The sequence below is a fragment of the Myotis nattereri genome, assembly GCF_964212035.1.
Source record: "Myotis nattereri genome assembly, chromosome: 3".
NCBI classification, from domain to species: Eukaryota; Metazoa; Chordata; class Mammalia; order Chiroptera; family Vespertilionidae; genus Myotis; species Myotis nattereri.
In genome coordinates, this window is record NC_138077.1 from 206,842,446 (window position 1) to 206,863,502 (window position 21,057).

General features: G+C 57.5%; 1 protein-coding gene across 1 annotated transcript; it reads right to left on the bottom strand.

Moving 5' to 3' along the window:
- Nucleotides 1-1,051: 1,051 nt before the first annotated feature.
- Nucleotides 1,052-19,986, bottom strand: PADI6 (peptidyl arginine deiminase 6; the record flags this gene model as incomplete). The annotated part of the gene is made up of 16 exons (XM_081086118.1): nucleotides 1,052-1,285; nucleotides 2,580-2,741; nucleotides 3,807-3,877; nucleotides 5,020-5,143; nucleotides 5,249-5,405; nucleotides 6,426-6,580; nucleotides 6,791-6,898; nucleotides 8,622-8,733; nucleotides 10,935-11,038; nucleotides 11,267-11,451; nucleotides 13,042-13,167; nucleotides 14,135-14,243; nucleotides 14,741-14,808; nucleotides 17,288-17,360; nucleotides 19,066-19,252; nucleotides 19,895-19,986. 16 exons carry the CDS (start codon nucleotides 19,984-19,986, stop codon nucleotides 1,052-1,054), a joined length of 2,067 nt encoding a protein of 688 aa, XP_080942244.1.
- Between the last annotated feature and the right edge of the window lie 1,071 nt (nucleotides 19,987-21,057).

Below are 21,057 nucleotides of genomic sequence, written 5' to 3' on the forward strand. Positions count from 1 at the left end.
AGACTCAGATTCTGTAGGTACCGGCATTGGGGCTGTGAGGATGACGGGCACAGAAAGTACCAGGACATGGGTATGTTTTGTGCCCAAACGCCTAGTCACTTCTCACCCTTCCCACCAACGCTTCAAAAGGGAGCCTGGTCACAAATGTGCCCCTTCGCCCAGCAGCCCACCAGGAGGCCAGGTGTGTGTGCAGAGGCCCTGGGCAGTTTCTATTCTGCTCAGGCTGCTGCTCCAGGCCTACGCGGCTGAGCTACCCCACACCATCCACCAGACCCCTGCAACCACCACATCAACCCTGCTCAGCCGTTCACGGAGCCCTCGATACTGGCTGTTGTACATCATCAGACTCGCCCTTTCCAGGAGCTCTTGGCCCTGTTCCAAGTGCCTAGACTGCTTGCAGCTTCCCATCACGGGAGGGGCAGGGTGGGGACGGCCATGCTTAAAGGTTCTCAGAACCATTTGCTTTAATAGCATCCTTGTGCCATTAACACAGGGCAGATGGGAATAGGCGGCTCCGTGTCCCAGGGCTGCCCTTGCTGTACCTTGTCCCTCAGGCTACACCGGACCCCAAGGAGACCAGAGCCACTTGTGGCAAAGCTGCTGCTCCTGAGGCAGGTATTGCCCTCCATGGCTGGGCCTCCTCCAGCCTGGACCAGCCCATCAGGCTTCCAGACCTGGCTGGCCTCATGCTTTCACTAGAGAATTCAAACCATCAGATTTCCTACCACTTCCCACTACAGACAGGATGGGGCTCCGTCACGTGGGACAGCCTGACTCCAGGTGTCCCAGCTGCTCCGCTCCATCCTGAGCCGTTATCCTTCCCCCAAACAAGGCAGCCACTGCCAGGATGCATTCAGAACAACTAGAGCTTTAATGGGCACCTAGTAACCACTTCTCAGCTGAAGAGTTTCCCTCTCTACCCAAAGCATTTGCCGCCCCACTGGATTCTGAGGGATGGGGAACAGGGTAAGAAGGGGGTTTCTCAACTCTCCAGGCTCCCCCTTCTCCCCCACGTAGAGGGGCAGGCAGGGCTGGCAGCACCAGGCCGGGTCTAAGGCATCATCTTCCACCATTTATAGGCAAAGGGCACGCGGCGGACATTGACGCAGGCGCAGAAGTCTCCGATCTCGGTCATGTAGCAGTCAAAGTCGTTGATGAAGGTGCATTTGAAGCCCAGGGGCTCCAGCAACTGGCAGATCCTCTTTTCCAGGCAGCAGGTGCCCTTGATCTGGGGCCCAAAAGGCTTGGGGATGCCCAGGTGCTTGCCCATCACAATCATCTGCAGCTGTCAGACAGGATGGGCAAGGCCTGGGTGGGCTGGCGCCACGGAAGAAAGCGCCACTGGGTTCAATGCAAGGGAACACCTGGCTGCTGCGGGCTGACTGGACCAGCAATAGCAGGCGCATACCCGGCCCTTCTCCAGGCCTGCGTTCATGCAGACATCGCCGTCAATGGCAGGTCCAGCCCACTTCTGCTTGAGCCTCCCACGGCCCTGCCCAAAACCCTGCCTGGCCAAAGTCTGGCTTTGCCAGCTTCCCTGGTTCCCGTCCCTGATCTGTTTGTTATTCTGGCCTTCAGTCCTGTCTGCGTCAGTCTTGCCTCCCTCGACTGGAATGTCCATTGGTTACATCTCAACGCTAGCATCTTTCCCCTTAGACCAGTGGTTGGCAAACTCAGTCAACAGAGCCACATATCAACAGTACAACGATTGAAATTTCTTTTGAGAGCCAAATTTTTTAAACTTAAACTATATAGGTAGGTACAGTGTTATTAACTTAATTAGGGTACTCCTAAGGCTTAGGAAGAGCCACACTCAAGGGGCCAAAGAGCCGCATGTGGCTCACGAGCCACAGTTTGCCGACCACGGCCTTAGAGCAACTCCCTCGGCCCGCACCTACTCCCGAGGTCTAGAACGGCTCCTGTGTCATGCCCAGAGGGCCACGTGGGTCTTGTCAAATTAACAGGTCCCCGTGTGTCCCTGTCTCAGAGGAGAGGCCTGCAATTGTTGAAGGAATTAATCAGCCCACACGTCCGAGAAAGCATGTGCAGTGTCCACATGGCAGGTTGCCGTTGTATGAGAAAGGCCAGGTCTAGGCCAGAGGTGCCCTAGGCTTGGCCCAGCAGGGGCTCATGTACACACACACCCCCAACTTCAACTCCTCGTCTACATAGGAGCAGTGCTCCCTGGAGTGGACACTTCCCGTTCCAGACGCAGCCCTGATCACAGGCTGTGTTGGCAGGAAGAACCTGTCTCAGGAGCTGTGCCCCCCCTCCCCCCCACACTCCCTGGCCCCCGTCTCAGCCAGCAGCTGCCTGGCCCCTTCGAGTCTGGTGGTAGCACAGCATCCTGGTAAGGTGGCTGTGTAGTGACTACCCTAAGGTTGGGGATGAGCCCAGAGCCAAGCCCATGGTCACTGCTTGGCAAGTCACCCAGCCTGGGCCCCATTCACTGCTCCCATGGGGGTGGAGGGGGGCGGGTCCTCCCTCCACCTTCTCTCAGCACCATGTATGTCAGGGAACCAGCCAGTTGGTTGAACAGCCCCCCACCCAGAGGGCAGCCAGCCCACCCCGTGCCTCACCAGGTTGGGGAAGTAGGGCCTGGCGTAGAGTTTCTCCGTCTGCTCCGCGGAGGGCACGTTGCTCAGCTGCTCCAAGCAGAAGAGCTGTGGGATGTGGACGATGTCCCTCTCCAGCAGGCCCAGCTCCCGCTTCAGGATGTCTCGGTTCAGGTGAATGCACTTCTGCGGGCGGCGGGTGGGCCGGGAGGGAGTGAGCTCACCGAATGGGGGAGTGGCCTCAAGTAGCTCCCACCTTTCCATCACTCGCTGCCGTGTGTGGGAGTCAAGGCCTGACCTTGGGAGGCCAGGATCTCAGAGCCTGTCAGCCCCGAGGCAGCTACTAGTCCTAATTCTGTAGCATGGTCCCCTTTGGCCCTCAGGCCTGGCCAGGGTGGGAGACCTGGGCAAGGGCAGGAAGCTGCAGGGCCTTAGGAAGGACGGGAGCAGTGGTCCCCACACGGGCACTGCCCAGCTCAGACCTGGTGCTGCCCAACACCTGAGCATCTCCCTGGTCTGATGCAGGGCTCCTGACCACTATTCCCAGGACACTGCCCAGGACTGTTCTGACCCCATACCCGGCCGGCACCCACCCTGCTGTGCCAGGAAGCCTTCCCTCCCTGTTTTGGCAAAGGTCAGGGCACCAGTGCACTGTGGCTCTGAATACGTCTTTGCCAGGAGCCATGAGGTCCCAGTGGGCAAAGCAGTTTTGTGCTGACCATGTGACCTCGGGCAACTCGGCCCTTCTTCCAGAAGCTAGGTAATCTCTCCTGGGAACTCCCCCTCCCCGCCCCCCAATGCTTCTCGAAGCCCACAGTCCTCATTTCCAGAGATCCGAGGTGCTGGGTGATTCTGAACAGCGAGCTGATGGGCCTGAGCATTGAGAAGGCCCCGGTCTGTTCCTAAGCCTCTTAGGGAAGTCAGGGCAGGGGGGCCTCTGCCCGGAGGCTGCCGAGCTACAGCACCGTATTCTGGTCAGACACTGAGTAACAGTGGATGCAGCATGAACTTGGCAGTCCTGTGGGTTCAAACCCAGGACCCAACTCATCAGCTTAGGCCCATGATCTTACGCTGAGCCCGTCATACACAAGATGGGTTTGACTTCACAGGGTGACTTCGAGGATTACAGAAACATATCTCTGCATGATGCTTGGGCTCTAGTAGTTGCTCAGTTAGGAGCCTGTCTAGATCGCCAGTGCCTCCCCCACTTTCTGGAGCAGGCCCCTCACGTCCTTGACTCCTGGCTCCTACCTCCACGTAGTCGTTCTGCTTCCTCATGTCGTCGTCATCCAGAAGTTGATTGATGGTAGTGGCCTCCCTCCCTGGAGGAAGGAGAAGGCAGGCGGGCCTGTAGGCCAGGGAGCAGGCAACGCTGTCCAGGGCTGGGGAGACTCAAGCCCCGAGCACGGCCAACGGGGTGTATTCCTGGGCCAGTGACTAGTGTGGGTGGCCTGGCTAGTCTCCAGGGACCCACCAAGGTCAAACGTCACACCTGAGTCCATGAAAACCCAGGGAGGACTTTTACTGCCACCGGCCACTCTGTTCCTGGTAGGATGGGGAGTCCATGCTTTGGGGGAGGCAGCCTAAGACAGGTTAGCAGGTGACTTCAGCCCCACGCACCTCGTACCTGGGCACCTCCGTGCTTTCTGTGGCCTGTACAACCGAGCCACCTTCTACCTGGGACTCTGACCCTTGACCAAGTTATTTAACTTTGCTCCTCCAGTGCCTCATCGTCAGGAACTTCAGTTGGGGTATCCGCATTCAGCGTGTGGTGTGTGATATGCGGCTCATGCTCTGCAAGGGTCACCTTCTAGGAGGGTGAGATTCCTGGGCCCCTCCCCAAAATTGAGGAGGCGTAGAGCAGGGCTGAAATTCTGCATTTCTAATAGGTGCCCTCAGACCTTACATGGCATTGCAAGGGTCTAGAGCAGCAGTTGCCAACCTGTCAGACCTCCACCAGTTGGGGACTGCTGGTCTAGAGAACTCCCAGAGCCCCACCCCATCCCGGGCCCCCACACGTTTAGAACAGGCCTGCCTCGGCCCCAGCCACACCATCCCTGCTGGTTTGCTTATGTCTTCTTTAGGGGCGGCCAGGAGACCCCTGAAGTCCTAGTGCCCAGGTACTTAACCTAACATTCCCTGAATAGTTCCGGAGACTGCAGTCAGCATCTGATCCGTCTCCTCCCACCCCCACCCTGAGCCATCTGCCTGCTGATCGAGTCCCCTCCTCGTCCTAGCAGCCTCAGACGTCCAGAACTTCCGGATCTGCCTGTGCTGTCCCTGTACCGCCCGCCAGAATAGCCCTGCACTGGATGGAGTCGGATGTTCTAACACAGTCCACGCGATGCTTTCAGGCTTCCCTGGGAACTTCTCTAGCAGGAAAGACAAAGTAAAATGACTCTCCAGAAAGGACGTCTGGGGAAGACGGGCCGGCCTCCGCCCCATAGCCGGCTTGACGCCTTACCGTTAGAAAGGAGCTGGTCCTCCCGCACTTCCTCGAACAGGGCCATGTCTCCATAGCCCTCCTCCTGTTTCTCCTGGAAGAGTTGGTAGCAGGAGCGGGGGCTGGCCAGGAGCAGCCGGAAGCCCTGGGAGACAGAATGAGGGTCAGAGGCCAGCATCCCTTCCAGAAGCTTCCAAGGGTCTCCAAAAGCAGGTGGGAGGCCCCGCCCCGTGCAGTCCCCAGCACAGACCTTGTCGCCCTCACCCTTGACCTGCGTGGGGACGAAGCACATGAACTGGTCCACGTGGCCGGTCAGCAGCCAGTCTGAGTAGAGCTCCACCGGGGCCTGGACTTGCTGGGCGTAGAGGAAGTCCCGGAGGTCCTTTCTCATGTCCCGGGCCTCCTTGCTAAAGGGAGGAGGAAGGCACAGCCTCTGAGCCCGCGTGGCCCACGAGGGCCGCCAACTGCTCGCTGAGTGCCAGGCTACCTTCAGGGAACCGGCTGTCCTAACCTTGGGGCTCAAGAGAGTGGCCCGTAGGGGGAGGGGTGGTGATTAAGAATCCCTCACTCTGGCCCAACTCGGGACTGAGCCAAGAGAGTCTAGAACAGCCGTGGGCAAACTACGGCCCGCGGGCTGGATCCGGCCCGTTTGAAATGAATAAAACTAAAAAAAAAAAAAAAAAGACTGTACCCTTTTTTTTTTTTTTTAAATATATTTTATTGATTTTTTACAGAGAGGAAAGGAGAGAAATAGAGAGTCAGAAACATCGATCAGCTGCCTCCTGCACATCCCCCACCGGGGATGTGTCCGCAACCCAGGTACATGCCCTTGACCAGAATCGAACCTGGGACCTTCCAGTCCGCAGGCCGACGCTCTATCCACTGAGCCAAACTGGTTTCGGCAAGACTGTACCCTTTTATGTAATGATGTTTACTTTGAATTTATATTAGTTCACACAAACACTCCATCCGTGCTTTTGTTCTGGCCCTCCGGTCCAGTTTAAGAACCCATTGTGGCCCTCGAGTCCAAAAGTTTGCCCACCCCTGGTCTAGAACCAAGACTAGACCCTGGGACACAGCGTTTCCTGGCTTTGGATGAACGGCCACCAAGGCGTCTAGCTTGGAGGGCGGCCCCCTGGAGGCCCGTCTTGTGGGGTCAGGAGGCCATCCTGTGGGGTCACAGGCCAGCCGAGCTTAGCAGGCTGCAATTTGAACCCGGGACCCCCGCTCAATGAGTCATTTGTCTGCTTTTCCCCCTTTTAGTCTCCGGAGATTGGCAGACTCACAATCCTCACGTGAGAGGATAAGGAATGGTGTGGGGCAGGTGACCAGCTGCGTCACGTGGGGGTCAGACAGAGCCAGGTGACGACCAGGGTCCCTTCCTTTAGTTGGAAGGCGTCGAGCCGCCACCTGACCTCTTCCCTCACCTGGGGTAAAAGCTGCCGCCAATGAGGATCCTGCCGAGCGGATACTCTTTCCCTTTGACCTTGACGGGTGGGGACACCATCAGGTTCCCAATGGAATCCATAGTGATCACCTTACCGTCCTCGGTGGGTCGGGTCACGTAGCCAATCCCCGGGCTCTGGAAGGAGACCCGGCCGGGGCAGGGGTGTTAGGAGGGGTGGGCTTTAAGCCACAGTCTGACCCCTAATCCAGCCTCTCGGGTAGACCCCCACACCCCTGCCTCCCCGAGGCCACCTGGGCCCTCTCCCCTGGCACCCCAGCGTTTCTGGCCAGGCAGCAGGCCTGAGAAGTTGGACCGAGTTCAGATCAGCCAAACCGAGCCCCACACCAGGGAGTATTTCATGGGGAAATCTTCGAGGTTGGAGACCCGGGGGGTGTCGAAGACCAAGGAGATTGTCTTGTAGGGCGCCTGGGTGTAGCCAAAGGCCATCTCGTCCTGGAGGGACAGGAGAACAAGTGGGATGTATTCTTGCTCCATCAGCTGCTTTCCGGCCTGGGACCGGCTCGCCTGGCACAGTGCTCCCTGTACCCGGGCCACCTCCGGGGACGGGGGGTGGGCAATAAGAACCCCTTCTTCCTGCCAACTCCTGCTCAGCCCTCAAAACTCAGCTCAGGCCCGGCTGGCATGCTCAGTGGTTGAGCATTGTCCTATGAACCAGGAGGTCCTGGGTTTGATTCCCGGTCAGGGCACATGCCAGCTGGATCCCCAGTGTGGGATGTGCAGGAGGCAGCCGATCAAGGATTCTCTCACCATTGATGTTTCTATCTCTTCCTCTCCCTTCCTCTCTGAAGTCAGTAAAAACATTAAAAAAACAACACCTAGCTCAGCAATGGCCCCTTCTCGGGGTTTTGTCCTCACCCATTCTCCCATCCATCAGGTTTAAGATGGGCGTCACCTGGAGTCTCACTGTCTTCACCAATCTAGGAATAAGCCTTGTTCGGCTTTATGTCTAAAACCCATTCAGCGTGGACGCATCCCTGAGGCCATGTGGGGAAGCCACCGTGACCTCCCGCTAAGCTACGCCAGGCCCTCCAGCAGCTTCCCTCCCATTCCTGCCCCTTCCCCAGACCTGTTCTCGCTCAGCCAGAGGCGTCTTCTCAAACCCAGACCAGAACATTCACACCCTGATGCGTCCCTCAGTGTCATCCCACCTTGCTCTGGATTCGCTTCTCTTCCTACCGTTGGCTAAAGAGGACCCCGACATACGACCCAGCACCTACCTGGCCTGTGACCTCTGCACTCTGACCTGGCCCGCCCAGCCCCTTTTCATAGTGCAGCCCACATTACGACCTGCAGGCAGCTGTCCTCTGCCCAGAGGGCTCCTGCTTCTAACCCGATCTTTGCCTGGCCACCTCCGGGTTTCCCGAGTTTGAAGATTTTCCACCCTGACCACCTCGTTTGGTCTAGTAACTCAAGACAATCACCTCATTTCTTGCATTTACAGCACTTGAGTGCGGCGTCTTTGCTAGAGCAGGGGCAGGGTGTTCCCTTCTGTTTTATCTCTAACACTTAGAATGGTGCCCAGCACGTGGCAATCACTCAGCTATTTGTGGAGGATGGAGCACCAGGGGACTTCCTGCTCTCAGATCGGCTGGCCCCTGGAGCAATGCGCCAGCTTGGCCCACCTGTAGCTGAAGGTGCCGGACCCTTCAGCTGCCTAGGGCAGTGGTGGCGAACCTATGACACGCGTGTCACAGGTGACACGTGAACTCATTTTTTTGGTTGATTTTTCTTTGTTAAATGGCATTTAAATATATAAAATAAATATCAAAAATATAAGTCTTTGTTTTACTATGGTTGCAAATATCAAAAAATTTCTATATGTGACACGGCACCAGAGTTAAGTTAGGGTTTTTCAAAATGCTGACACGCCGAGCTCAAACGGTTCGCCATCACTGCCCTAGGGTGTTCCATGGTCCTGACCACGTGCACTGAAATAGGAGGTAGACTCTAAGCTCAGTTCCTTAGGGGCTACGACATGGGCTGTCATTTCACCTGAGCCTCCATCCACTGAAGTCCTAAAAGCAGAGGCACCTCTAGTTAGGCTTAGCTTCGCTGGGAAGGTTGACCAGAAGCCTGAGATGCCCGTTGTGTGGGCTACAGTCGGAATCTCCCCTGCCCTTCCCCCACCGACAGGTCTCCCCAGGTGGGGCGTTACCTGGAGCCACCTGCCCAGGCGGTTGGGGTCCTCATAGACAGACGCCACCTGGCTGTTACTCTTCTCGCTGAGCTCGGTCACCGTCTTCACAAAACCATGCACCTGCAGCTCTCTGCCGGGGGAGAGAAGCAGGCGCTGGGAAGGCCTTGGGGCTCCCCCGTGGGCATCACCTTGCTGTCCCAGGGAAGGGGGCACCTCCTTGCGGTCAGGAGAGATTATGTCCCTGCCCGTGAGATATGGAGAGTGCTGTCCCCCAACTGCAGGGACACAGGCTGGTAGCTCAGAGCACTGGGCCCAGCTCATGGCAGGGTCTGGTCCAGAACTTAGTATCTGTTCCCGTTCTGGTGGCCTAGGCTCTGTCCTCATCTGCAGCCACATCCACATTACCTTCCACCCCTGCCCCAGGCAGCTGGGGAGCCGCCCCAGGCTCTCCTGCCTCAGTCTACCCAGAAGGCCGACTCCTCTCCCCAGGGGGCTGTATTTCTACCCCAAGAAGTCAAGAAGCAAAGTGTCGCCTTGCGATGGCCAATGAGGTTGTCATGTTTGTATGGGTAGCAGGGGATGGGCCTTAAATCCTAGGATCTTAGCACAGTTATCCTGTCCATAATGTATATTTGTTCCTTGTTGGAGATAAACAATGCTGTTTGAGATTAAGAAGATCGCCCGTTTTATAAACAGATCCCGAGTTGAATGCCAGCAAGGTCACACTATCGGAAAGTGTCAAAACTGGGGTTCTAGCTTGGTTCTGGGTATAAAACGTGCATCCCCATTCTATGTTATTGTTCCAGAAACGCCGTTTCTGGGGTCTACGAGGCTACAGGAGCTGATCAGCCTGACGATGTCTAGGGCGGCCTTGAGGATGTGTGCTGGGTAAGGACGGGTAGCCCCAGTGTCACAGCCATCTGTGGCTAAGCTGGATCAAGCCGTGCCTGAATCCCACCACTATGGGGACTCTCAGAAGACCAGGGTTTCAGCCGATGCTTCCTGTGAGTGAACATGTCTTTTTCATTTTCTTTTGTTAATCCTCACATGATGTTTTTTTTCCATTGCTTTTTTAGAGAAAAAGTGAAAGGGAGGGGAGGGAAGGAGAGAGAGAAACATTGATGTGAGAGAGGCACACTGATTGGTTGGTGACCTGGTTCTACATCTGGGGCCAGGAATAGAACCCATGACGCTTTAGTGTGTGGGACAATGCTCTAACCACTGAGAAACACTGGCCAGGGCTGAACAACATGTCTTCAGGTAGAAAAGACAAAGATGGAAGAGCTGGAGCCTGTCATGTGTTATCAGCAGCACTCCTCGAGCTCCTGGTCTTTTCCGTTCTCATTCTGAAACCTGCCGTTCCTCTGCGGACCCTGCTCCCCAGCCGCCCCCCTCGGAAGAGCTATTTTCCTTTACGCCCCACGGGCCTGGCGGAGGCTGTGGTCCTCGCCACGTGTCGCTGCCTCCGGGCCATCGTGGCCTCTCTGGGCCCTTGACTTGACAGATCTCATTACCTACCCTACCTCACCTTCTAGCCCGAGATCGTGATCTAATGTCCAGTCCCATCCACGCCCTCCCCCCTGCTCGCCCCGTCCAGTCGCCGGGCCAGAGGCCTGACCTCACGGGGACCTCTGGCCCTGGACTGCTCTCGTTCCCATCACTCTGTCCCTTCACCTTCCTTCCTCCCCGCTCCGAGTCTAGGATGCGTCATAATGATACCCTTGCCCACCGCCCACCTGGGCTTATTTGCCTGGCAAACCTCCAACCCTGGGAGACCTGGTTCTGTGTTCCTGCTTCCCCACAACTGAAGCCCCGAAAACAGACCAGTCACCATGGGCGCTTCCCCAGGTGTCAACCTAGAAAGACCCTCAGCACTGGCGGACTTTGAACCATTGTACTTGGGGTCTGTTAGAGCCCCAAGGCCATGCCCCGATACACAGGGGCTGCGGGGCCCTGCTGGCCTTGACCTATTCCCCCTCCTTCCCTCCGTCCTCCTGTCCCCTGCCTTCTTCCAGCTCTGCAGGCCTCCTTGCTGTCCCCAGAACACTCTCGTCCTTGCCATTCCTTCCTCTTACCTCGTGGTAGGGCGCTTATTGCTCCCTGAAGTAATGCCCTTTACTTGTCGGCCTCCCCTAACACCTGGGGGGGGACCGCTCACTGCTCCATCCCTCGCGCTGTAAGTGCTCAGACCCCTTTGAGGAGGACCCTCGGGGACCAGGCAGCTCAAAGGGAAGGACTTCACTTTGCTGGGGAGAAGTCTAGTTCTCTACTCAACCGCCCACAGATAAAAGGGGGTGCTGGGGAGGAAGCAGCCTGGCACAGGGTTCTCACCTGCACAGGTAGATCTCTAGAGGCATCTGGGTGCTCGGGGTGAAGATGCAAGGAGCCACCCTGAACACGACCATGTCCTTGTGCACCAGGGTCTCTGGAATTAACTGCAATAGGCGACAGGGTCCTATTGGTGACCTGGGTCCACATCTCCCGCCCCGGCCTCCAGCTGCTCAGTGCGGCCACCTGCAGGCACTCACCTGTGCTGTCTTTCCTCCAAGAGGGCAGGAGGCTCCAGCTCCACCCACCACGCCTTCTCCCCTCTCCCCGCAGCGGACACTGCCCCTCCCCACCCAGTCCCTGCTGCAAAGGTGGCAGCCTCCTCAGGGACTTACCATGTTTTCAGACTCTTCCACCAGGGCGACCGAGTAGGAAATCAGGCCGGAGAAGCTGGCGGATGGGAACTCCGTGGCTTCCACGTAGAAGGTCTCCTTCAGGGAGCTCTCCAGGGGGGGAAAGGTGTAGGTGTGGCAGCCAGGTCCCAGCACCAAGTCGAAGGTGAAGGTGTCTGAGTTGTCTGCTAGGAGGGAGAGGATGGACAGACCAGCTGTCACCTCACCTGCTGGCCCAGGGTCCCCGCTCCTTCCTCACAGCTCGCCTCTGCTGCCGCTGGCCGTGTAGAAGCTGGGCCAGCTGCGCATGCTCCTGGGGCCTCCTGCTTCTAGTCTTCCAGAGGCTTCTCTGCTGGCCCCAAACCAGGCCTCGAGGCGTCAGACTGCACAAGGTGAGTTCCACCAGGACCCCCACAGCTCCCCAGCCCGGAGGCACAGCCCTTTCGATTCACTGCAGGGCTTCCAACTGTGTGACTGTGCAGGGGGAGGGCGTTCCCAGCTTCATAGACTGGATCACGGCTGGCCGCCCCTAGAGTTGCTGCAGACCCAGCACCTTCAGCCACTCCAGGGCCCTGGGCTCCCCATAGCTGCTCCCCCCTAAGATGCTTCGCTATGTAGCAGGGGCGAGAGGGTCCCAAGTTCACCTGCTACAAGCCCCTTACCAGCCCTCTCAGTTCTTCTGCACTTGACCTTCTGACCCAGTTGCTGGTTTTGAAACAAAGCTAAGGTTTCATTGCGAACTTACTATGTGCCAGGAACTGTGGGGAAGGCTCACCGGCCTCCTCACCCCCGAGAGGCAGGTGCTATGATTATCATACCCATATCCGGAAAAGGAGGGAGAAGAAGTGGCAAGAAGCCCACGACCCAGGCACGACATGGTCATTTTACCTAGAAGGCCCTTTGGGCCTTCGCCTCACAAGCTGGCGCTGTTCCCACACTGGACACAGGCTGGTCCATTATATCTTTATTTTATTTATATATATAGTTTTTTATTGATTTCAGAGAGGAAGGGAGAGGGAGAGAGAGATAGAAACATCAATGATGAGAGAGAATCATTGATCGGCTGCCTCTTGCACACCCCCTACTGGGGATTGCACCTGCAACCCGGGCTTGTGCCCTTGACTGGAATCAAACCCAGGACCTTTCAGTCCACAGGCTGACGCTCTATCCACTGAGCCAAACCAGCTAGGGCAGGCTGGTCCATTATAAACCACAGGTTCAACAAAGGCCCAGCTGAAGCTAAACATGGCTCCACTTTCTAGAACAGGGGCAGGCCGCCTGCCTGCCAGGTGGATAAGGGCTGAAGGTGACAATGTGTGACATGGTGCCCGAGACGGACATGCCAGCATCGCTGCACCCGGCTTCCTGGCCTCTGCATTCTGGAGGCCTAATCTAGTGGGGTCCTGGTTCAGAAATGTCAGAAATGAAGGCCATTCCTCTGGCAGGAGAAACGGGGAGGGGCCGTTACCTAATCTGCATCGGCAATCACTCTCATTCTAGCTATTGTGCAAGTCGCCTCCTCCAGACACGAAAACCCGGCAGGACGGGCACCACACTGGGGAGAGAGGCCCTGCGGTGCAAGGCCTCACCCATGTGTGTAGACAGTTCAGTGGCTGTGGCAGCCAGACAATCCTAGGCATACAGGTCTGGCCACAACAGACCCTGGCCTGCACCTCTAGGACCCCTGCAGGTTTCTGAGGGGACCCTGCGGCGTGGGGGGTGAAGCCACAGCTCACCTGGAGGTGAGGGAGGAGGCAGAGCTGGTGCTAAGCACTCACCTTGGGGCCGATAGACTCTCGCCTTCTTGGCCTCTTCCTTGGAGGTGTAGAGAACCAGCCGGTAGGTCTTTAAGAAGCAGCTGGGCCCCTGGACGCTTAGCATCATCGGGGACAGATTGTTTATTTCTGGGCAAGAGACAAGGCCAAGGTTCGGGGTGTCTGGAGGCCAGCACTTCGGGGACCGGGGCTTGCGTATTGGAGCGCCGGGACCTCCACCCCCTGTGCTGGCCCAGGCCGCCCAGGCCTGCGTTGCGTCCCGCTCCCTGGGAGGCCACAGGAAGCTTGCGACCCTTGGGCCCACTTTCAGCGAGGATGGCCCTGACCCCACGGGGCAGTCCACGGGCACCTAGGACGAGGCCTGGCGTGGTCAGTTCAGCGAGGGGGTCCCCTCCAGCCTCGGTGTGAACGGCTAAGACCTAGAACCTAGGTCCCGACCCCACCTTGGGACCAGACCGAGACTGCTTTTGCCTGAGACGGTCCGGATTCCTGCCCCGGACCCAAAGGGCTTTTAGAAGAGTCTTACATGCCCTTTTGAGTCTTCATTTAGTCTTCTAGTCCACCTTGTAACACAGCGGTTCTCAACCTGTGGGTCGCGACCCCTTTGGCGGTCAAACGACCCTTTCACAGGGGTCGCCTAAGACCATCCTGCATATCAGATATTTACATGACGATGCATAACAGTAGCAACATGACAGTTATGAAGTAGCAACGAAAATCATTTTATGGTTGGGTCACAACATGAGGAGCTGTATTTAAAGGGCCAGAAGGTTGAGGACCACTGTTAAGGCATTGGTGTCACGCCCATTTTACAGATGGCAAAACAAGGTCAGGGACGTCAACATGCTCAAGTTCATAGCCAGGAAGTAACTGTGTGTCACAGGACATCAGATCCCATGCTCTCCCCATTGGGCCGTGGGGCCTCCTCCTTCCTACTTACAAGCTTCAAGCCACTGATAAGAGACTTGATTGGCCCAGATCAGGGACCTGGGCCTGGATCTGGGTTGGCTGAGGGGCGGGGCCATGAAGCTGGGGCAAGGCAGAGCCCCAGGAGGGAAGGTGGCAGCATCCCTGGTCGGGGCCGGTTCTATCTTACCCTCAGACAAGAACACCTTGGTCTTATCTATGTCCTGGGCCTTGCCATCCGGGTTGCAGTTCACCAGCAGGATGGCTCCCCAGCCACTGGGGCCCCAGGCCCAGTTTTTCTGCAAAGGCGATAGGAATGTTGGCTCAGGAAGATGTCAGGTGAATCCTCTGCTTCCCAGATGCCTCCCTCCCTATCCCCTCATTGGGGGCAGAGCCAAGTTTTTCTTCAGGGTGATGGGAACTTCTAGGTCAGAATCTGCCAGCTCAAGTGTCTTACAGCCCGAGGTCCGTGGACCAAGAGCAAGGGAACACTGCCCGGGGATGGGCCACCGGCTTCCTGCCTGGGGTCAGGGGAAGTGGGGACTGAGGACCAGGGGAGGAGGCGCGCCCCATCTGACGGGGACCCCTAACCCCCTGCTCTTGCTGGCTACACCACCAGGCGTGGATGTCGACCCAGTGTTGCCAGGCGTTCTCGTTTTGTGAAAAGCTAGAAACGGGCTTTATCAGCTCCGATCTATGTGGCAGCACTTCAACAGACAGGAGGAAGGTCACATAGCAAGGTTGCTGCCGGGTCTGGCTCCGGGGCCCCGGTCTGCACCGGCCCCCGCTGCCTCACCTTAGCCCATTTGTCACTCGCCAGCTCCACTTGCCCTCTGCGGTAGATGTCCGCATCCAGGGAGACCCCTGCAACGGGAGGGAAAGGTCGGCCCCTGGACTGCTGGGCGCAGCCTCAGAGCCGTGGCTAAGCCCCCGGGGCTGCCCAAGGCCGGCAGCAGGGCATTTGGGGTGCACTCGGCTTAGCAGAGAAAGTTCCTCAGAGATAGACGCTTCTGGTGAGGAAGCCTGGAGAGGCCCAAGTAGTCCTGTGTCTCCTCCAGCCCCTTGGGAACTCGAAACAAGTCCACTGTGGTCACGATGCCACTGCGTGCCTGGTGGCCGTTCCCCAGGGGACCCCTACCTGGAAGGCTCGCCTCCCCAGCCTTCTGGAAGGCTCCTGGTGCTCTAAGACATCGGAAGGTCTCAATACCTGGCCACCGCAAGCCCCTTCAGCGCTTAAGGACCCGCGCTCCGCCCAGGTGTCACCGTAGAGGCCCTTCCTGCCATCTACGGTTCACGTTCTCCGCTCCCCACCACTAAGGACCACCGTACACTTTTCCAGTTGCAGCTTTTGGCACCCGACATGCTGTTTCCCAACCGGAATGTCAGGGCCATGGAAACGGACGTTGGCTGCCCTGTGCACCTGGCACTGAGCTTAGGCCCCGATGCCGGCCAGGAACCAGGGACCCTTCTAGGTCCTAGGGCAACAGCTGCATGCCAGACGGCCCTTTCTCCTTCAACTGTAAAGCTGTGTGTGCGCACCCACAAGCGGCAGGGGGAGAAGACATAGCAACACACACATCTGTCCGATGGTAAAAGTGCCATGGGAAGGAGGAAGGGGATGGAGCGGGTTGTCTCTGTTTTAAATGATCAGAGGAATCCTCCAAGTGGAAACGTGACCAGAGCCCCAAAGGAGGCCAGAAAGCGATCCGTGTTAGTATCGGGAGGAAAAGCAAATCGCATAGGAAGTGCAAGGTGGCAAGGTCAAGGGGCAAAGACACACACGTGCCAGGGCAGAGTGAGCGAGAGGAAGAGAGGGCGCAGGTTAGAGGTCATGTGGGCTAGCTCTGTGGGTAACGGTAAGTGTGGGGGGGAGGGGGTGAGGAGGGAGACACTGGCTTTCTTCCAAGGCCATGGAAGCAGTGGAGGGCTCAGATCCAGGGAGACATTAGCTGATATTCTGCCACAGGTGAGCCGCTTGGGGGGCTGAGCTAAGACTGGACCTGTCAAATGGCAGGGACGGAGCAGGGAACCCCACTGGGGGGCCTGCGCAGTGACACAGGCAAGAGAGGACAGCAGCTCAGACCAGGCTGAGGGCATTGCACGTGGTGAGTAGCTGGATTCCAGCTAAACTGAAGGTTTAGCACAAGATTCTCGGATCAACACAGGCCACAAGGAGAATAAGGGTGGCACCAAGGTGCTTGGTCGGATCAGCCTAAAGGATTGACTATCTACGGCGATGAGGAAGGGAATTAAAAATAGGTGCTTGGGGTAGAGACATCTGTCCAGTTTGGGATATACTGCGTTTACGGTGTTGGTTGGACACTCAAGAAGTTGTGCTGGGTCAGCAGATAGCCAAGCCAAGTTTATGGGAGATGCTCAACTAGAGTTTGGGGAGTCGTCTGACTGTAGAGCCACGTAACAAGCTGCCCGAGCCCTGAGGCACTGCAGGGCTCCAGGAGGATCCATCAAAGCATCGGAGAAGGACCAGCCAGCTAGTTGTGGGGAAACTGAGGGCAGGGTCCCTGGAGTGTTTCAAAGGGAACATCCAAAGATAACAGGTTGTTTTAAATACTGATGGAGGTCAAGGGAGAGGAAGATCAAGGTGACCACTGGCCTCAGTGGAGAAGTTAGGATCCTCAATAAGGGCAGTGCATGTGCGAGGGGTGTCTGACTGGAGCAGGTTCGAGAGGGAGGGAGACGTTGAGGATGCAGATAGGTGGGGAGTGAGTTTGAAGATAATATAGAGGGTGTCCCCCCAAATGTATATACATTTTAATAGCTGATAGCTCAATTTTGAAAATGAAACGTATTTTTAATAAACATTGCCTTTATCATTACTCAAAGTGTATACATACATTTTTTGGGGGGGCACCCTGTAGAATTGGATTGAAGAGACTAAACAGTACAGCTTATCTTTAAGAGAATAGCCATTATAGCTTGTGCTGGACTGACCCAGAGGAGGCGCGAGGTGGCGGCAGCCTACATCAGTTAAGAATTAGGAAGGAATGTTCTTCGATAGGAGCGAGCAGGGAAAGGCTCTGGTGTGATCAAGTTAACTTTGAACCAGACACTTCATCCGTTGTGCCAGAGGCGGTGAGTGTTGGCACCAGACACGGGTAGGTGGGTCGATGACAGGAACACGGGGACAGATTGGGTCCGTCCTGAGACTTAGGTCACAGTGAGGGAGGTGGAGAGGAGTGGCTGAGCTTGAGGAGGGAGTGCGCATGGGCATGTCATGTGCACCCATCGAGGGCCCATGGAAGGCATCTCATTCCTGGGACAGCCCCTTCCCTGGCTTCTGCCACGCCCACCCCTCCTCTGCAGGGGTGGGAACCCCACTCACCGATGCCAGTGAGGAAGAGCTCAGCGGTGGCCACCGGGACCTTCCCATCTGGCTGATAGTACGAGACCGAAACCTGTGGAGACAGCATGCAGAGCCCGTGGGAGCACTGAAGCAGGAGCGGGGCCTGGGCCACGCACCCGATCCAGCCCCTTGACCTTGGCCTCACATCTCACGTCTGGCTGTGAGCGGGACAGGACTGCTGTGCTGGAACTCAGTAGGTGAAGAGCAACCCTTTCAACATGCCATGACCACTCTAACGACTTCCACGCTCGGGCCTCCTAACCACCCCTCCAGGTAGGCTCTACCCCGAGGGCAGAGGGACCCGGGACTTGCCCTTGACCTTCATCCAAGAAGGGGGGTCACACAGGACTGAAGATCCAGGCCACTGGCTCTGGAGGTCACGCTTTAAAACGACATCCTCCTCACTATACCTCCCTCCCGGGGTTCGCCTGTCACCCCATGAGGGGGGCAGTGGGGCCTCCTATAGGTTAAGCCACTGGCTCAGAAGGAAGTGGGACACCTGGGTGGGGACTGGAGTTGGAACTGTCTTTCCTGCAGACAGAGGCCCGCCCTTCAGCCACTGGCCTTGACCACAGGCTTCACCACGAACCTGAGAACCAGACATGAGCTCAGGCCACACCTACATGCCCGTGACCTCCTCAGTGGGAGCTCGTGTCCTCCAAGGTCAAGCTTCTCACTCCTACGCCCCTCCTGACAGCGCTGGAGGCTGAGCCCCGGGCAGAGAATGCTTCTCCGGTCGCCTGGGCTCCGCGGGGACACATCACAGCCTCAGCTCTCTCCTGGGAGACTCGAATGCTCGTCTAAGTGTACAACCTGCCCCTAGGGAACTGTCTGCCCAGGGCACAGTGTCCCATGGGCATGTACCACCCACCTGCCATCCCAGCCGAACCCTCCCAGCGGGCCACGCCAGCAGGCTCTGCCGGTAGGCGGCGAGCCCTGAACGTGCCTCACGTGCCTCTCACCCTCAGCATCTCAGTGGAGTCACCTGGAGAGCTGTGAGCTACCCTGAGGTTGACCTAATTGGTGGGGGCTGTGGCTCAGGTGTTGAGCGTTAGAGTCCCTGGCGCTTCTAATTACTCTGCACGAGGGACCTGCTCCCTCCAGGAACCACCACCAGAGCCTCACGCAGATGAGCCTCAGGGCCTGTCCTACCAGGTGGACACCAACCCACCTGCCACAGGTGCCCCGTTAGAGAGGCACTTGCCCAGGAGGGCGGGCACAGGCTTGGCTCAAATCCAGGACCAGCCCCCACTCTAGTTACGCCACTGAAGTTCAGATAGGTCCCTCTGTTTCCTCGTATGTAAACGGGGTAAAGTACCTAGCACATAGCATCGCATTAGCTCTTCGTTTTCATTAGAATCTCCGCCTCCGGGGGACTAGCCTTAGCCAAAAAGCGCGTGGGCGTTCTGCGGCCGAAACCTTTTAAGGCAGATTTTTAAAAGCAGCCGGTTTGGACGCTGGCCCAGCCTGGTGGTCAGAAGCACACACGGAAACGGGCATGTCTGAGCTTGAATCCCGGTTCTGCTGGTTACCGGCTTGGGCAGGGCACTGCCTCTCAGGGCCTCGGTCTCTTTATCTGTACAATGGGGTCATGGGGTGCCCAGCTCACAGGTTTGTTGTGAGCCTTGAAGAAGATCAGACATGCAAAACACTTGGCGCCCAACTTTTCACAGACTCGGGAAATGCCAGCTGTCTGGAGGGAGACCCCGTGGTGTTAGCTGCCCCTCCCCCAACCCCTGCCTCGCTCCCGGGCCTACCTTGTCTTCCTTGCTGATGTCAGAGCTGGGGGACTTCACCATCACCAGCACATCCATGGACTCACACAGAAGCAGCTGGGGGCTGGCCCCCTCCTTGTTGGTTGCCACGGGGACCAGGTTGGAGATGTTCACCAAGACCCTCGGGGAGCTGCTGATGGTGAAGGACGTGCACTTGTGCGGGGCACACCTGGTTGGCCCAACAGACAGACTTTAGGGCCTGGACTGCCCGCCTCTCTCCCCTGGGGGGCTGAGGCACCCTAACTTAGGCTCGGCAGTGGGGGGGGGTCCTAGGACAACTTCAGCCTTACTCTAAGGACCCCTGAGTCCTCTCTCCCACAACCTCCTGCTCAGACCCACCCTCTCACCAATGCTCCAGAAACGACCAAAGCTACATCTCCTCTATAAAGCCCCCAACTCCCAGGGAGGACGGAGCCACGGGGGACCCCTGTAGCAGAGAAGACATGGCCGGGGACTCAGGGGGTCAGGCTATGACCCCGGGGGAGACCTCGCCTCTTCCCGCCTCAGGCTCCTGTTTACAGGAGTCTCCCTTGAGAGCCAGCCTCCCCCCATCTCAGAGGAAGGGGACAGAGGGAGGGGCACCCGCTTCTAAGGCCCCGCAGCCCACCAGGGGCAGATATAGGATCTGGTCAGATCCCTGCAGCATCTGGACTTAGCCCTTAGGGACCCGAACTTGGCCCCTGGAGCTAAGACAGGAGGATGAGGGAAGATACGGAGAAAGGAGAAACCCCCAACCTCCACATAACCCAGGGGAGGCCTGGGCGGGGGAGAGCCAACCCCAGCAGCCCTGGCAGAGCCCCCAGCTCCTCACCCACTGAGTTCCAAGCACATCTCCATGCCCACCACACAAACGACATGGGTGGGCTCGTCCAGGGACAGGTGGATGATGCTCTGGTAGGCCATGGCACGGCCCTGCAGCTCAGCACCCTCACCCAACACAACAACCGCAGCCGACCCACGGGCGCGCCGCTGCCCTCCCCTCTTATAGGCTCAGGGCCGTCCCTTGTTAAGGAGGCGGCAGCAGCTGCCCAGGTGGGACTGATGTTCTCCTTTGAGGCTGCAGAGGAGCAGGTGGGGTCAGAGCCGCTCATCACAACTTATTGGGCAGCTTGTGCCTGCAGACACGAGGCCTGTGAGGGGCCGGCTGCTCAGGTCTCTGGCCTGCAGATGGGAGCAGGAGGGCCTCTGGGTGCCACTGGCCAACCTGGCCCCAGTGCTGGAGCTGGAAGCTGTCGGGCGCAAGTATCGGCAGGGGCGCTGGGGCGCTGGTCGGGGTGGCCAAGAGTGGTAGCCGAGCCAGGCTCTGGGGCCTCAGTTCTACGGGCGTTTCCTGGAAATCGACAAGGTGAGCCCTGCAAAGTGCTCGGTCAGTGGTTCTCAACACTCTAGAGCAGTGGTTCTCAACCTTCCTAATGCCGTGACCCTTTAATACAGTTCCTCATGTTGTAGTGACCCCCAATTTCATTGTTACAAATTGAACATAATTAAAGCATGGTGATTAATCACAAACACAATATGTAATTATATATGTTTTCCGATGGTCTTAGGCAACCCCCGAGAAAGGGTCGTTCGACCCCTAAAGGGGTCTCGACCCACAGGTTGAGAACCGCTGCTCTAGGGGTTGCAAAAATGCCCGGGGAGGCTGGTTAAAGTCACCCATTCATGGCCCGGGAAGCCATGCCCCACCCCAGGCGATGAGGGGGAGCTCCTTGTCCACACCGTGTCGCCAGGTCCCTGCGGGGCCCGGCAAGTGTTGGGAGGATGAACAGAGGAGCCGGTGTGGAACCGCGTTCACCAGCTGCGCCTCATCTCCGCTGAGCTCACTGAGCAGAGAAACGGGAACTCCTGCTCCAGCCCCCGGGCGCCCAGCTGACTTCAAAACGGTGTTCATTTCACGGGTGAAGTGAGGGCGTTGGTGATTCTTGAAAAGTACCATGTTCACCTGGTTCCAAGTTCAAAAGGGGCTGCTACCAA